The 18,509-nt window shown below is 40.8% G+C and overlaps 1 protein-coding gene across 2 annotated transcripts; it reads right to left on the reverse strand.

Annotated features, from left to right (window-relative positions):
* Nucleotides 1-179: 179 nt before the first annotated feature.
* On the reverse strand, nt 180-15,532 carry LOC139384032 (exocyst complex component 3-like protein 4). Of its 2 annotated transcripts, none has more exons than XM_071128663.1 (14): nt 15,294-15,532; nt 13,767-14,141; nt 13,117-13,239; nt 12,723-12,938; nt 11,885-12,518; nt 11,614-11,731; nt 11,328-11,456; nt 11,074-11,174; nt 10,832-10,930; nt 4,477-4,600; nt 4,063-4,185; nt 2,027-2,179; nt 1,658-1,779; nt 180-959 (listed from the first exon to the last, which is right to left on the reverse strand). In XM_071128663.1, exons 2-14 carry the CDS (start codon nt 14,092-14,094, stop codon nt 731-733), a joined length of 2,499 nt encoding a protein of 832 aa, XP_070984764.1. In that variant the 5' UTR covers nt 14,095-14,141; nt 15,294-15,532; the 3' UTR covers nt 180-730. The 2 variants fall into 2 exon arrangements, with proteins under 2 accessions (XP_070984764.1, XP_070984765.1); XM_071128664.1 differs by having other exon boundaries at nt 182-959; nt 13,767-14,136; nt 15,294-15,453.
* Nucleotides 15,533-18,509: the final 2,977 nt, after the last annotated feature.

An 18,509-nucleotide genomic window follows, 5' to 3' on the forward strand; every position in this document is an offset into this window, starting at 1 on the left:
GCCAGTTCCCCATTCCTTCAGTTGATGTTGGATGAATTTATTGTGATGGACTTCATCTCATCATACTCATACTAGACAGCAGACACATGAGTACAAACCTTTGTGTTGCATGCTACCCTGTCAAAGTGTCCAAAAATTATTAGAGGGGAACAAAAACTCTCACTTCCCTAACAACGGGAGAAACTTGTATTCGTTTGTGGTTTAATGACATTATCAGATGTGATATTTTGAAACCTTGTTCTGACCACAAAACAACAGGACCGTGGACTGTGGGACTTTCTAAGGGAGTCTTTTCTATGTTGACAAGTAATATGTGCACTGCAGCGACACATTTGAATAGCTTGAAAATAGGTAAATCAATGGTAAAGTTCATTCCACACTGAACATACAGCTTGAGCCCTACCATGGAGTTCATTTAGCAACAGGCCCATTATTAATTATGTTCTCAGCTTTCTTTTGCAACAACAGTGGGCTAAAGTGACAATATATATATATATATAAAAAAGAAGGCTTAATCAATGAGGTGTCTTAAATAACCTCTGACTGCCTGAACAAGATTTACCAGGTAAAGGTCCACTCACATTTAAATAATCATTAGACTGTTTGCTTTTTGCGTAGTGATCATACTGGTAATCATACAGTATGTCCTTTATAAGCCTCATCAGGCCTTCTCAGACAGCTTGGTTAGGTTACCATCTCTGTGGTAGGCTTCTGTATCTAGGCCTGTAGATTAGCTGTCTGGGAGAAGAGAGGAGAGGCAGGAGAAAGGCATATTAGCCAGACAGTTTGTATTGGCGATGGTGACCTGCATATCAATGAAGAGGCCTCTTTTTTTATCTCCAGTGTTCCCTGCAGTTCCTAGTTTCTTCTTCAGCTCAGTGAGACACTGCAGGATTACCTGCTTCTCCCTTCCCCGCACCAAGCCCCTGAAGTACAGCACGGCCGATAGGTGCTTCTTACTGCAGACAGAGGGGAGAGAGGGTACAGAATATCACTCTTGGAGAATCAGCAGGAGAAATGAACCGTCAAATGTTTTGTGAAATTAATTGGTCTAAAATTCCATAATCTCAACACCCAGAACCAAAACAGATAGCTACTCAATTGTGTTAATGGGGCTGTCATGACAAATAATAATATTATTATCTTTTTTTAAGATAACATTTTTTTAAATAAATAAAAATAATAATAATTTGTCAATCTTGATTTGGAGAAGTTAACTAGAGTTCAAATAAAACATCAAATTAAATGGTTCACAAAAACCCAGACCAGGGAAATTGCCTGGGAAAGAACAGCACTTAAAGCCCTATTCCGAGAAACCAGGCGCAAGTGTTCACACCTCATCGTGGGTCTCCCACCTCTGTCTCTCTATCTCTCCCGGCTGGTCCTACCCCTCCTACATCCTGCTGTTGAGAATCAACACGGCTCTCTATCATATTTGGAGCAGCACTATCTGGCTCTCAATCTGTCAGTGCCTAGTCAACACCCTTCCCCTGTCTGATGAACACTGCTGTCTTTATCTTCCACTGCTGTTCTTCTCAGTGCCATAACAGTCAGAGTAGAATTCATATGATGTGTTTTTACTCTGATTTATATTTTGTAAAAAAAATCACCAAAATCAACAGTTACAAAATGTGGCCACAGGAAGATGCAGGATTACCTGATGTCTGGGTAGTCCGCTACTAAATGTTTCAGGTGGTTCTTGATGTCTCTCTTGTTCTTTTCCCCAATTATGTTACTCAGGTGGTCTCCTACTGGGTGGAGCCAGTCATGGGTTGTCTTCTACAAGAGGAAATTATTATGAGTGTGTCTACTAGTCATGAATGGTAATAACACATGTAATTTGTTTATGACAGCACTGAATTTTCAAAGTAGCATTCCTCAAAGCACAAAGGCATAACGCTGAGACAAATTTATGTACTGTAGTATTTACAATTTTAGACAATGTTGAATGAACATGAAAAGTACAATTTGTGTGGATGTAAATTGGCCAAAATTCAGTTTGTAGTTCAGGATTAAGAAGTGTTACCATTTCCTCAAACAAATCATTGAGTTCATCCCACTGCACCCTCATCTTGGTGGCTGCTTTGTCATGCTTCCTGTTCTTACAGGAGTAGTTGTTTTTCATCAGCTGGGAGACATACTCTTTCACCACATAGTAGTGCAAGCTGCTCACAAACATCTGATGCAGAGGAACACAGGTCAGGCACAGTGGAGGCCAGAGAAAGGGATTACAAATAGACATGAAAGTATTCTGTTTATTCTTTCGCTTTCAAGTGACTGCCATGACTAATCATCTGAGTGACACCCATCCTCCCTCTCTTTTCCTGCCATTTACTCCTATTGCCACATCAACTCAAATAACGTTCCATTCTATGCATGATCAAGTTCCAGTATGGTAAGGCCAGCAAATTCTCGGGTCTTTTCCAGTAACTCCAACTTCCTATGGATCATCAGGGGCATGATTTCCTTTGCTTCCTTGAGTGTACAGTACCGGACAAAAGTTTGTACACATCCTACTCATTCAAGGGTTTTTCTTTATTTTTACTATTTTCTACATTGCAGAATAATAGCGAAGACATCAAAACTATGAAATAACACATATGGAATCATTTAGTAATCAAAAAAGTGTTAAATCAAAATTTATTTTATATTTGAGATTCTTCAAAGTAGCTACCCTTTGCCTTGATGACAGCTTTGCACACTCTTGGCATTCTCTCAACCAGCTTCACCTGCAATGCTTTTCCAACAGTCTTGAAGGAGTTTTCACATATGCTGAGCATTTATTGGCTGCTTATCCTTCACTCTGCGGTCCAACTCATCCCAAACCATATCAATTGGGTTGAGGTCGGGTGATTGTTGAGGCCAGATCATCTGATGCAGCACTCCATCACTCTCCTTCTTGGTCAAATAGCCCTTACACAGCCTGGAAGTGTGTTGGGTCATTGTCCTGTTGAAAAACAAATGATAGTCCCACAGAGCACAAACCAGATGGGATGGTGTATCGCTGCAGTATGCTGTGATAGCCATGCTGGTTAGGTGTGCCTTGAATTCTAAATAAATCACAGACAGTGTCACCAGCAAAGCATCGCCACACCATCACACCTCCTCCATGCTTAACGGTGGGAACCACACATGTGGAGATCATCCGTTCACCTACTCTGATTCCTACAAAGACGTGGGCGGCGGTTGGAACCAAAAATCTCAAATTTGGACTCATCAGACCAAAGGACAGATTTCCACCGGTCTAATGTCCATTGCTCGTGTTTCTTGGCCCAAGCAAGTCTCTTCTTATTGGTGTCCTTTAGTAGTGGTTTCTTTGCAGCAATTTGACCATGAAGGCCTAATTCATGCAGTCTCCGCTTAACAGTTGATGTTGAGATGTGTCTGCTACTTAAACTCTGTGAAACATTTATTTGGGCTGCAATTTCTGAGGCTGGTAACTCTAATGAACTTATCCTCTGCAGCAGAGGTAACTCTGGGTCTTTTGCGACTGCACTTGAAGAAACTTTCAACGTTCTTGAAATTGTCCGTATTGATTGACCTTCATGTCTTAAAGTAATGATGGACTATCATTTCTCTTTGCTTATTTGAGCTGTTCTTGCCATAATATGGACTTGGTATTTTACCAAATAGGCCTATCTTCTGTATACCACCCTTACTTTGTCACAACACAGCTGATTGGCTCAAACGCATTAAGAAGGAAAGAAATTCCACAAATTAACTTTTAACAAGGCACACCTGTAAATTGAACTGCATTCCAGGTGACTACCTCATGAAGCTGGTTGAGAGAATGCCAAGAGTGTGCAAAACTATTATCAAGGCAATGGCTGGCTACTTTGAAGAGTCTCAAATTAACATATTTTTATTTGTTTAACACTTTTTTGGTTACTACATTAATCCATATGTGTTATTTCATAGTTTTGATGTCTTCACTATTATTCTACAATGTAGAAAATAGGGAAAAAAAGAAAACCTTTGAATGAGTAGGTGTTCTAAAACTTTTGACTTGTATAGTATATCCTGCATTTAAAACAATATGAACAGCACTTCCCCATTACCTACCTGTACATATGGATGTCTCATTTGAGAACAGCGCTGGGACAGCTTCTCTGTCCTGCTCAACAGCTGTTGGAAGTCCTCATCTGTGGAGAGCCACTTCCTCGTCATCATTCTCCTGAGGTAAGGCTGGAAAAAGCAACAGACACATATTAACCCATCTATTCACTCACTAATTTGTTAATTAATTTATTTATTTGTTTGTTCACCCATCCATAACATTGACAGCAGGAGCGATTGAGAGAAAGCCTTTACAGAAATGTGTGCAAAGAAATCAGTAGACTACCAAACTAAGTAACTTCCTGGTCACCCGAGACAAGTAGGAAATATGTCAATCACCTTAACACACTGCTCAACATAGGGGCATTTGTAGAATGAGGACAAGACCAAAGGTCAATCAAACTTCTCCCCCTCACGTACCCTGACATCATTCTTAAACTGGTCCTCCAGGCCCTGGACCAGTCTATGGACCAAGCCATCCACCTCTCTGCTGAGATGGTCCACCTGTGTCGGGCAGCACTCCCTATAACCTTCCATGTGATCCCTGGAGGAAGAGAAAAGAGGGAAATAAAACAGGTCTGAGGTTAGGTCAGGTTATCATGCATACACACCTATGCGACAGAGTTTCTAAACCCAGAGGCACCACATTGTGAGACTTCCCGAACGATTGCGAAACAGACCACGGGAAGGGTTTCAACAGGGGTTGTAAGCAATGTTCACTTCATTTTTGGGGGGCACTGAGCAAACTTAATCTCTGCTGAGTGCAAACTTGAAGATTCTGTGCAAATTCCAGTGTGCGTTTACTGTGAACCCCGAGGCTGTACCCGCTTTAAATTACAGTTTCAGACAGTAGTCAATTGGCCTACTGTGGATGATCATAATGTAGGCCTACAAGAGTGGCCTACCATCAAAAGCAATGGAGTAAATGCATCCCATAACATGGAAATAGCTGTTCTATCATTCAGCCTACAGTAGCAGCCAATGTGTGGTGTTCAATGAGACTTTTGAAATAAACATGCAGGGCTTGACATTAACCTGTTCATCCACTTGTCCTTTGGAAAATTAGGTGATGTTTGATGCTAGAATCCCCTTTACAAAATAAAATGCATTATTTTTACCATACCATTATTACAGAGAATAAGACAAATTATGCTACCCTCTGCCTAATGGCTACTTAGCTTATTGAAGCCTGTCTCAAAGTACATCTTGACCTGACTCGCTTTTCAAAGATGTCTAGAAATGTAAACGTTTTGTGCTCTTGTTAGAAGCAATCACTCCCCCATTGCTGACTACAAATGATCTATAACTGGGCTAATAACTCACTAACTAGCAAAGAATATGTACAAATGTGCACACGTGGCTACATACTAATATTGCGTTGATTCAATCACAATTCCCACAGAAAAAGGGAAACGTTGATTGTGTAAACTAAGGGGGAAATTCTAGAAAGTTGAGTAAAGTTCAATCTCGAGCTTCTCTGCACAGGCTGATATTTCTTCTTGCGAGGCAGTCCCGGGAGAGCTGCGCGCCTGAGCACGTGCGCAGTTTAGATGGAACATTGGTTGTAAGAATGTTAACAATTTCTGATGTTTTGCTTGTGTAACTACAGTTGAAGTCGGAAGTTTACATATACCTTAGCTAAATACATTTAAACTCAGATTTTCACAATTCCTGACATTTAATCCTAGAAATAATCCCCTGTTTTAAGTCAGTTAGGATCACCACTTTATTTTAAGAACGGGAAATGTCAGAATAATAGTAGAGAGAATGATTTATTTCAGCTTGTATTTCTTTCATCACATTCCCAGTGGGTCAGAAGTTTACATACACTCAATTAGTATTTGGTAGCATTGCCTTTAAATTGTTTAACTTGGGTCAAACGTTGCGGGTAGCCTTCCACAACCTTCCCACAATAAGTTGGGTGAATTTTGGCCCATTCCTCCTGACAGAGCTGGTGTAACTGAGTCAGGTTTGTAGGCCTCCTTGCTCGCACACGCTTTTTCAGTTCTGCCCAACACTTTTCTATAGGTTGAGGTCAGGGCTTTGTGATGGCCACTCCAATACCTTGACTTTGTCGTCCTTAAGCCATTTTGCCACAACTTTGGAAGTATTCTTGGGGTCATTGTCCATTTAGAAGACCCATTTGTGGCCAAGCTTTAACTTCCTGACTGATGTCTTGAGATATTGCTTCAATATATCCACATCATTTTTTCCCCTCATGATGCCATCTATTTTGTGAAGTGCACCAGGCCCTCCTGCAGAAAAGCACCCCCACAACATGATGCTGCCAACCCCGTGCTTCACTGTTGGGATGGTGTTCTTTGGCTTGCAAGCCTCCCCCTTTTTCCTCCAAACATAACGATGGTCATTATGGCCAAACAGTTCTACTCTTGTTTCATCAGACCAGAGGACATTTCTCTAAAAAGTACGATCTTTGTCCCCATGTGCAGTTGCAAACTGTAGTCTGGCTTTTTTATGGCGATTTTGGAGCAGTGTCTTCTTCCTTGCTGAGCAGCCTTTCAGGTTATGTCGATATAGAACTCGTTTTACTGTGGATATAGATACTTTTGTACCGGTTTTCTCCAGCATCTTCACAAGGTCCTTTGCTGTTGTTCAGGGATTGATTTGCACTTTTCGCACCAAAGTACGTTCATTTCTCGGAGACAGAACGTGTCTCCTTCCTGAGCGGTATGACGGCTGCGTGGTCCCATGGTGTTTATACTTGCGTACTATTGTTTGTACAGATGAACGTGGTAGCTTCAGGCATTTGGAAATTGCTCCCAAGGATGAACTAGACTTGTGGAGGTCTTGGCTGATTTCTTTTGATTTTCCCATGATGTCAAGCAAAGAGGCACTGAGTTTGAAGTTAGGCTTTGAAATACATCCAAAGGTACACCTCCAATTGACTCAAATGATGTCAATTAGCCTATCAGAAGCTTCTAAAGCCATGACATCATTTTCTGGAATTTTCCAAGCTGTTTAAAGGCACAGTCAACTTAGTGTATGAAAACTTCTGACCCACTGAAATTGTGATACAATGAAATATAGGTGAAATAATCTGTCTGTAAACAATTGTTGGAAAAATTACTTGTGTCATGCACAAAGTAGATGTCCCAACCGACTTGCCAAACTATAGTTTGTTAACAAGAAATTTGTGGAGTGGTTGAAAAACAAGTTTTAATGACTCCAACCTAAGTGTATGTAAACTTCCGACTTCAACTGTATATGATTTTTTTTTTTTTTTGGAAATAAGGACAAACAGTATAAAGTTATATCTGACCATCATTATTTTGAGTCTCCTGTCTCCTTGAATATGAACAACTAAATCTGCAGGAGCGAATTTTGACTGTTTCTGCCCATCTCTAATATTGTGTTCCTCATTTTTTTACTGACAGAGACATGCTGTTGCTTGTTTCAGTGAAATTACAAGCTCTTTGAATATGGAGAGAGGGGGACATTCTATTTTTAGAGCTTGAACTACTCAGGCAATTCTCTTACACTAGCACAGTTTCCCGGAAACCACGTGGTGTTTCTCTCTTTAGACAGGCAGTGCTATACTCCAGAGATGCCTGTTGACTGGAAACAGCTTCCCAGCTAGCACATTTGGTTCCTTGGAAGTTGTGGGAACGTATGTTGTTGGTTTCCCATTGGTTCTGGGAACGAAGCCATGCATTTCTTGACCAGTAGAACTGAAGATTTCTTTTTTTTGAGAATGTAATGTACATTTTTTGTTGCAGGGTGGTTTTGAGAACGTTTTTACTATGGTTCCCTGAATGTTTTTCTGGGAGATGTTTTTTTTTTTTTTTTAGTTATTTAGAGTTTTTTTAATAACTTACTTAACTTTTATTGAATGTTTCAATAAGACATTTAAGAACACTGCTAGCTTCGTTTGGGTTAACTGTTTTGAACTCCAAGCACATATAGGACCCATGGAAATACATTTTCTTAGGCATTAATCATGCAAACACATTTATTTTCATTGTGTCACAGTGTCATTGATCTTCTGTTCTCTATCCATTGAATTAGTCTACTGCACCAACAGGATGGAGCTAGCAAACTTTCTTTTTTTTTTTAACTCATACAAATCTGTTAATTTTAATCTATTCAAACAGATCCCATTTCAAAGGAAACAAGTACTTATTAAGATCAGACATGGCCAATTAGTCGGCACAGCCAAGACACCTGAACACACTTAACAAGATAAAGGATAGAGAGTTTTGTTGACGCTGAGAACGGATATGTATATGTTTTTCAATTGTTTTACAATAACATTTACTACTGTTAATGTTTTTTGTGTTTTTTTTTTATAGAATGTTTTCTTAAATGTTACTTTAAATAGTACCATGAGGAAACATGTTGGAAACATTATGCTGAAGTATTGAAATTCCCACAGGAGAACATTGTTTCTTAACGTTCTCTGAACTATTTGAGAGCATTCCCAATGTCAAACCAGTTGGAGAATGTTCCGAAAACATTACCAAAATGTTTATTAAATTAAACAATGTTTGGATGTTTCTGTCAAAGTAATGAAATAGCAGGTAAATAATGTTATTTTGCCAAGTTTCTTAAATGTGCTGAGAAGTTTCCAAAGCCAAGCAACTATCCTGTACCATTTCCAGAACATTGTGGGAAGTTGTATATAAAATCAAATCTAATTTTATTGGTCACATACACATGTTTAGCAGATTTTATTGCGGTGTATCGAAATAATTAGGTTTCTAGCTCCAACAGTGCAGTAGTATTAAACAAGTAATATCTAACAATTTCACAACAATACACACAAATCTAAAGGAATGGAATTAAGAAAATATCAATATTTGGACGAGCAATGTCGGAGCAGCATAGACTAAAATACAGTAGAATAGAATACAGTGGGGCAAAAAAGTATTTAGTCAGCCACCAATTGTACAAGTTCTCCCACTTAAAAAGATGAGAGAGGCCTGTAATTTTCATCATAGGTACACTTCAACTATGACAGACAAAATGAGGGGAAAAAATCCAGAAAATCACATTGTAGGATTTTTTTTGAATTTATTTGCAAATTATGGTGGAAAATAAGCATCGTCTGTGGATCTATTGGGGTGGTAAGCAAATTGAAGTGAGTCTAGGTTGTCAGGTAATGTAGAGGTGATATGATCCTTGACTCTCAAAGCACTTCATGATGACAGAAGTGAGTGCTACAGGGTGATGGTCATTTAGTTCAGTTACTTTCTCTTTCTTGGGAACAGGAACAATGGTGGACATCTTGAAGCATGTGGGGACAGTAGACTGTGATAGGGAAAGATTGAATGTCCGTAAACACTCCAGCCAACTGGTCTGCGCATGCTCTGAGGACGCGGCTAGGGATGCCGTCTGGGGAGGCAGCCCTGTTAGGGTTAACATACTTAAATGTCTTATTCACGTCGGCCACAGAGAAGGAGAGTCCACAGTCCTAGGTAGCTGGTCGCGTCAGTGGCACCGTGTCATCCTCAAAGCGAGCGAAAAAGGTGTTTAGCTTATCCGGAAGCAAAACGTTGGTATCAGCGACGTGGCTGGTTTTCCCTCTGTAGTCCGTGATTGTTTGTAGATCCTGCCACATACGTCTCGTGTCTGAGCCTTTGAATTGAGACTTCACTTTGTCTCTGTACTGATGTTTTGCCTGTTTGATTGTCTTACGGAGGGAATAACTACACTGTTTGTATTCAGCTATATTCCCAGTCACCTTGCCATTTTTAAATGCGGTGGTTTGTGTAAATGTATTTATTTTATTTAACCTTTATTTAACTAGGCAAGACACATAAGAACAAATTCGTATTTACAATGACGGCCTACACTGGCCAAACCCGGACGATGCTGGGCCAATTGTGCGCCGCCCTATGGGACTCCCAATCATGGCTGGTTGTGATACAGCCTGGATTCGAACCAGGGTGTGCGAATGCTACCATCTATCCATGGTTTCTGGTTTGGGTAGGTTTTAATAGTCACAGTGGGTAGAACATCTCCTATACATTTCCTGATAAACTCAGTTAGCGTATCCGTTTATTCATCAATATTATTCTCAGAGGCTACCCGGAACATATCCCAGTCTGCGTAATCAAAACAATCTTGAAGCATGGAAACACATGGTTCTGAGAATGTTATGTGCTAGCTGGGTTTGGTCTTCAATAGTTTCACTGTAATTTATACAGTAATATGATATAGTGTGTCACCGTGCCTGCATGTTAGTGTGTTTGAGTATGTTTGTAAGATAGATAAGATGCCTATTTAATCATAATTCAACATTGATTGGTGTGTGTTTTTTTAAATGTTTATCATTGAACAGAATCTTGCAGGCAGGCTAAATGATCTAGTATGGGTTCCAGGAAATGCCTGTGAAATAAATAGTAATTTCATAGTCCCAGTTTTCCATCCCACTACTGTTAAATATGGTGCAACTTCAAATCAGACTGAGTGAAGTTAAGCATTTAGGTCAAAGTTTGACATTATGCCACTAAAATACGGTTGCTCAAGTCCAAACAAAAAAGTGCATCAAATTACTGAGATACAATAATTAGTTTAATGCTGAGACTTTGTCTTTTGAGCCAAGACTTCTGTTCTCAGGTCAATCTTTTAGACTGCGGTCTTATTTTTGATTTATTCACACCATCCTTTGGTAAATGTACCCCAAAGTGTCTGGAAAGCTGAACTGACTGTCTATCAACTGTTGTCTAGGACATTCCCGTCTACAGTGTGTTGAGGGCAGAGGAAAGGGGGACGGTTGTTGAACAGGTGTAGTGAAGAGAGGAATCTGACTTACTTAAGAGCTTTAAAGCTGTTGATGTAGGTTATCTGATAGTCAGCCCAAAGTGAAGGGTTTTCCATACTGTTACAGCAGTACCTAAATTCGTTCTCAAATCTATGGACATGTAGAGAGAGTGAAGGAGAGATCATGTCATGGAGTTATTAACAAGCAAAGGACAAGGTCCAGTTTTATGTTCCCGTGAATAATGGTTAGGATAGAGATAGAAAGAGCAGACTCTGGACTGTTGCAGAACATACTGCTTGGGAAACTGCTGTAACTCTTCTAGGCAGGAACAGACTACTCCCATCTCCAGGTCTGCATCAATCCTCTTGGAGTTTACAGCATTGCTCTTAACTTTCTACACAGAGAACAACACCAGTTTCAAGTCCTACAGATTTATAGTAGCCTTAGTAGCCTGCCGCTATAATTAAAATGTAACTAAGTAGGCAATGTTGCCCTCTAATGGAGATATGATGCAATTGCATTATATAAAATCATGACCAAACAATACCGTCCAGATATCCATGTGTATGTCAGAGTTAAAGAAGTGTTCATCATCAGTCGCTGGTGCCTGTTTCTTTATCCACATGTCCTCATTTTCAAGCTCTAATATTTTATCCAGTGAAGCTCTCATTTCCTCCTGGAAAAGACATGGAAAGCAAAAGAATAAAGGCTAAAGGACTAGAAGAGTTTAAAAAAATGTTATATTATTCTCATCAGTGTGGTACCTGCATTCAACCTGAATTCTTTCTAAATATCTATCCATCTGTCTCTTAGTGGAGTGTTCAATCCCTCACCTTTGCCCGCATGCAGTATTTCCCCTTGAGCTGGTCCAGGAAACCCTCCTCCAGGGAGAGGCCTATGTTCTCAGCTTCCATCTCTGGTCTCAATGAAGGACTACTCATTATCTTCTCACTGTTCAACAGGGATGGTGTCTCTCAGATACAATACTACTCATCATCTTGAGTCAAGAAGTGTGTGTGTGTGTGTGTGTGTGTGTATGTGTGTGTATGTATATACACACACACACACTTCTTACTCAAGACAATGACTTTAAGTCTTCCTCACCTCTCATAGTGGTTGATGATCCAGTCCAGCAGGGTGTAGTAGTCCTTCAGATCTGTCACCTGCTGCTGAAGCCTCTTCAGGTGCTGGCTGACAGCACCATGGTAACAGCTCACATAGGTGCTGAACACATCGAAGCTGGGTGGGTAAGAGCCTTGCAGCTCTCCCTTCACCTTCTTCAAGTCCTCCACGATGGCCTTGCCCAGCATACCCAGGTGGATAGCCAGCCAGGAGGCATTCTGCTCGGGCCTGTCCAAGTGAACACTCTTCAGCGTGGCCTGTACACCCTCGCTCACAGCCTCTCTCCAGGCCCCCCGCCAACCCCCAGGCCCAACCACACCCCCGACCCCAGGCTCTGCCTCCCTCTTCTCCTCCTCCTGGATGACACGGGCCACATGCACCAAGAGATCCTTGTTGCGAGAGGGAAAGGAGTTGGAGTCCCGCACTATTTCCTTCACCTTGTCCAGCAGGGCATTGTAAAGGAGCCTCAGGTCCTTCTCCTTCTTGGCCAGCTCCATAGAGGAGGCCTCCTCCGTGCACTCCTCCCTCTCCCGCTGGAACTCCTGGCACAGGGAGAGGAGGTTCAGATAGGCCTCCTCCAGCACCTCCATCCCAATCAGCTTATTGATCTGCATCACTAGAGTGTAAGAGCAAACAGAGTAAAGGCCTTAATGCATAGAAGCTTATGCTGTTATACCTAATACACACATACTGCACAGACACAACCATAGTGATTTACATCACAAGTAATATATTTTGTGATCTCTACTGCTAAAACAAATAAAAATGGACAAGAGGATGAGGGAGATAGCGACAAAGACAGAGAGAGAACAAAACTCACCTGACAGGGGTGTGAGGGGTATCTCTGGGAGTATGTATGACTCTTTTATCTCTACCCTCTCCTTCTCCCTCTCTCTCTTCTCATCCACAGTGATCTCAGTGACAGGCTGGAGCTGCTCCTGTTTGAGGGCCTTGTCTTTCTTATTTCCCACAAGTCGCAAACTCCGTCGGATGGAAGCCCCCTTCTTTAGAAGAGAGTCTCCAATTGCCGATGGGTCTATAGATGGACAATACAGATTACAGATTACGAAGACCTTACAAGGACTCAGAATATCCCAACGAGCTCTCTAGAATTCTCTCAGTAAATTATATGTATTTGTGCTTGTCTTTGAACAGTATTTATTGTCAACCATTGATTGAACAAGCTCTGGTTGGTTGGGTAAACAGTGGTGTACCTGAGTGTGTTCTGGTGTGCTTTTTCTGGAGTGAATCTTCTGCACTCTCTCCTCCCTCCTTCCTCTGGAAGGACCCACCTAGACCCTTCAGGGGAGAGGCCATAGGAGACCCAGCACTCAAACCTGAGCAAGATAAAGTTGCTGATCTCTATGACATTGAATAATGCTAGTAATTAAACTACTTTGCAGTGTAATAGTAGGTGTGCTGACCGTACACACACAATCACATGGACAGTCGCACAGCCACACAAACGCATACGCACACACAGAATAAGTCAGACAACCTTGACAACTAGTTAAGCAGCTTCTGTCAGATTCGTCATAAAAACAATCTGTGTTATTGTACAAAGGTTAATTATGTTAGTGTATATCCTGCTTGGTTGGCAGCTGTTTCCGAGTTTAGTATAAACTTCATTAAGATAGGAATGTCAGTAATTGAGTAATGATGAAAGCCCCCTGCTCAGACTGGCTCATGTCCAGCTGAAATTCCCAATACAGTGCATAAGAGACTCCTTCCTGCCATTTCTACTGTCATTCTGTGTCTCCTGAGACGTCCTCTTCCCATGACCTTGAGAAGCCATTTCTTGACTCAAGAGCATATTTCATAACTCACTTAATTAGACAGAGGGACAAATCTGAAGAAAACTTACATGGTGAGGGAGGGGGTGGCAGCTGATGGGTTGGAGAGGTCACTTCAGGGTCAATACCATGTCCCCCCTGTTCTGAATTGGATTTGTCCTTTGACTCTTTGCTGTTTGAGGCCAGATGACTCCTCTCTCCAACCCGCTTGATGCTCTCCCTGAATTGCTTCATCATCCCCAGTTTCTTCTCCTTCACTGGGCTGTCAGATTGTGTCTTCACGTTCCTCTCCATGGTGGATTTGAGGGAGGATCTGTCCCCCTCTAGACCCTGAGCTTCATTCACTTCCTCCATGTCCCCAGGTTCCCCAATCTCTGCCATCTGATCTCTGCTTAGCATCAAATGTCCCTTGTTTCAGGCAAGGAGTTGTCTGAAACCAACCTGACCTGGCAAAGTACCTCAAGTTAAAAATAAGGGTAGCATTCCTATATGCATAAGAATCATATTATGGCTACATTGTGTATAACCTGTAATTACAATGAGTCACTGATAAGAATGGATTTTCCACTTCTGACATAAATGTGTAAGAGAGGTACAGATGTAGGATCTTAATTTGATCACCCTGTTGCAGGAGAACTTTCCTGCAATGCAGAAAATATCAAATGTGTAGTGTATTTGAGTTTTAAAAGGTTTCTGAAGTTTGTAATTTCCACTTTGACATTTCAGACTTAATTTTTCCTTACGAAAATGATAATTTAATTATAATCCACATTTCCTGTACCTGCAGGATTATTTTCCTGCTGTAGCAAACTGGTTAAAATTAAGTTCCTATATCTGTAACCTGAGAATCAAAACCTAAAAAACAACCCATACCCTGTGAGAGGGACTAGCTTTTGGGTCCAGTGGCTGTTTGGTTTTGAAGGACTAAGTACAGACAACCAGGGTTGGATTACAGTTTGTTTACACTAAAATATCATTGTTATTGGTATGCACTGGTCCGAGGGCCTATAACAGAAACAGGAAGGTACTGTCCAGAGGAAGAAGTATGTGACAGACAGTGTGACAAGGGCAAAGAACAGTCAAATGAGGCAGCAGGCAATGGTTAATTAGTAAAACACATGAAGGCCTACTCCCTCTCTATTGATTTCTTTAGACACATGTAAATGTCTGTATAAAATTATTCTGTAATGGTAATCATTGAATATTTTCTCTACCACCTAATTGATTTGGCTTTTGAATATTTTTAACAAACTAATGAATAAAACAAACGTACATTTTCCCGAGAGAGCCTATTTGCAGTAACATGCTCAAATTGCCTGTGTTTTAAAAAAAAGAGAAGTTAACTTTATCTATTGAACTATCTCTCTGCTTAGCAGACACCATTTTTAGAGCAATACTTAGCACGCAGAGGCTAAACAGTTCAATTGCGTGACAAATGCACCATGATGCATGAAGCCCAGTCTGTAAAAACAATCTGCCATAGCATAATCCTCTACTCTTATTTTAGACATATAGACAGACACATTTAGTTTACAAGAATATACCCTTTCACAATTCAAAAGACACCACAAGATTTCAGGTAATATAGCCTCACTCACCTGAGCAACTCTACTGTCTGGAGAAGTGAGTGAGTAGCCTACCAGACCAGGGGTTTTCACATGGGTTTACAGCTGTTTTCATGTTCACCTCGCCAGGTATCTAGAGAGCAGTCATGTGGTCCACGAGACAACCTGCGCGAAGTTGGAAGTTGAGACGACTGCAAGAAACATGACAAATAAAATCCCCTTTAGGCCGCATGCCAAGCAGCATGAGAGAAGCAAAAATCACCATGTGACTCAGAGACTCGAGCGGTTTATTGTTAGAAAATAAGTTAATCATTACACTGTATTTGTTGGTGTAAAATATTTGTTGTAGGCCTACGTCCATGGCAAATGAAATGACACCGATGGTGATAAACCGGACTGCACTATTTTCAGTCATAGTTTCGAGACATTTAAACGTCTACACTACGCAAAATAGGCGACAGGTCTATCTCTAAATAGTAAAACAATGCTTAGAAAAGAGAACTAGCCAAGCAATATTCGCCTGTCATTCCTGTTGCTTGTCACTGGAGGGCGACTGTAGACAATATTTAGACAACTTCCACAATGACCACATGTCAATTAGGCCTACTTGTTTGTTGATCTCATCTAAACTGGAAATTACAGTATATATGGTACCACTTGTTGCTGACCTTAAAGCTCAGGGGTGATAACTATTGAGCTTACTTTAGGTGGAATTCTCATAATTGTTCAACATCTATCTATGATTGGCCCTATAGCAGGGATCATCAACTACATTCAGCCCAGGGGTGATTATTTCTTGAATGGATGGTCAGGGGGCCGGAACATAAAAACCAAACAATTTGTAGGCTGTAAATTGAACGCAATAAGCCCAAACAGACATAATATTGCATCTTGCCTATGCTACTCTGTCATTGCTCATCCATATATTTATATGGATATATTCTTATTCCATTCCTTTACTTAGATGTGTGTGTATAAGGTAGTTTTTGTAGAATTGTTAGATTATATGTTAGATATTGCTGCATTGTAGGATCTAGAAGCACAATCATTTCGCTACACTCGCAATAACATCTGCTAACCATGCGTATGTGACCAATATAATTTGATTTGATCTTTGACTAAAACATAATAATTTTAAACCTTGCATACATTTGTATACATTGACATATTATTATATTATGCGTGGGAATACTGTGGAACAGATTTCCAAAATTAAAACCACATGGAGCTGATTTGCTGGTGTTTTTACAGTATTTTATGTCCAACAATCAAAATAAAAGTGTTTTGTTTATTTTTGCAAAGAAAACTTGTGAACTGCAAGTTGGGGAACCCTGCCCGATAGCCTTGGTATTTGCTCTGATAGGGTGAAGTGTATCCTATTCTATGCCTTTAACACAACATGTACATATAGCATGAATCTTTTACAAAATATATATATATATATTTGGAGTATGTACGATGCATTCGGAAAGTATTCAGACCCCAAGACTTTTCCACATTTTGTTACGTTACAGCCATATTCAATATTGATTAAATCGTTTTTTCCCTTCATCAATTTACACACAATACCCCATACTGACAAAGTTTTTGTAAATATATTAACAATAAAAAAGGAAATATCACAATTACATAAGTATTCAGACCCTTTACTCAGTACTTTGTTGAAGCACCTTTGGCAGCGATTACAACCTCGAGTCTTCTTGGGTATGACGCTACAAGCTTGGCACACCTGTATTTGGGGTGTTTCTCACATTCTTCTCTGCAGATCCTCAAGCTCTGTCAGGTTGGATGGGGAGCGTCGCTGCACAGATATTTTCAGGTCTCTCCAGAGATGTTCGATCTGGTTCAAGTTGGGCTCTGGCTGGGCCACTCAAGGACATTCAGAGACTTGTCCCGAAGCCACTCCTGCGTTGTCTTTGCTGCGTGCTTAGTGTCATTGTCCTTTTGGAAGGTGAACCTTCTCCCCATTATAAGGTTCTGAACCCTCTGGAACAGGTTTTCATCAAAGATCTCTCTGTACTTTGCTCTGTTTATCTTTCCTCTCGATCCTGACTAGTCTCCCAGTGCCTGCCGCTGAAAAAACATCCCCACAGCATGATGCCACCACCACCATGCTTCACCGTAGGTTTCCTCCAGACTTGACACTTGCCATTCAGGCCAAAGAGTTCAATCTTGGTTTCATCAGACCAGAGAATATTGTCTCTCATGGTCTGAGAGTCCTTTAGGTGCCTTTTGGCAAACTCCAAGCGGGCTGTCATGTGCCTTTGACTGAGGAGTGGCTTCCGTCTGGCCACTCTACCATAAAGGCCTGATTGGTGGAGTGCTGCAGATGTGGTTGTCCTTCTGGAAGGTTCTCCCATCTCCACAGAGAAACTCTGGAGCTCTGTCAGAGTAACCATTGGGTTCTTGGTCAGCTCCCTGACCAAGGCCCTTCTCCCCAGATTGCTCAGTTTGGCCGGGCGGCCAGCTCTAAAAAGAGTATTGGTGGTTCCAAACTTATTTCATTTAAGAATAATGGAGGCCACTGTGTTCTTGGGGACCTTCAATGCTCTAGAAATGTTTTGGTACCCTTCCCCAGATCTGTGCCTCGACACAATCCTGTCTTCGAGCTCTACGGACAATTCCTTCGACCTCATGTCTTGGTTTTTGGTCTGACATGCACTGTCAACTGTGGGACCTTATATAGACAGATGTGTGCCTTTCCAAATCATGTCTAATCAATTGAATTTACTACAGGTGGACTCCAATCAAGTTGTAGAAACATCTCAAGGATGGTCAATTGAAACAGGATGCACCTGAGCTCAATTTTGAGTCTCATAGCAAATGGTCTGAATACTTATGTAAATAAGGTATTTCTGTTTTTTATTTTTAAAACATTTGCAAACATTCAAAAAATTAGATTTTCGCTTTGTCATTATGGGATATTGTGTGTAGATTGATGAGGATTTGTATTTATTTAATCAATTTTAGAATAATGCTGTAATGTAACAAAATGTGGAAAAAGGGAAGGGGTCTGAATACTTTCTGAATGCAAGTGTCTCCTTTACAGGCCATACAAAGTACGTGGACAACACTTCACATTAGTGGATTCGGCTTTTTCAGCCACACCTGTTGCTGAAAGGTGTATACAATTGAGCACACAGTCATGCAATCTCCAAAGACAAACATTGGCAGTAGAATGGCCTTACTGAAGAGCTCAGAAACTTTCAACGTGGCATTGTCATAGGACGCCACCTTTCCAACTAGTCG

Source organism: Oncorhynchus clarkii, chromosome 25 (genome assembly GCF_045791955.1).
Source record: "Oncorhynchus clarkii lewisi isolate Uvic-CL-2024 chromosome 25, UVic_Ocla_1.0, whole genome shotgun sequence".
Taxonomy (NCBI): Eukaryota; Metazoa; Chordata; class Actinopteri; order Salmoniformes; family Salmonidae; genus Oncorhynchus; species Oncorhynchus clarkii.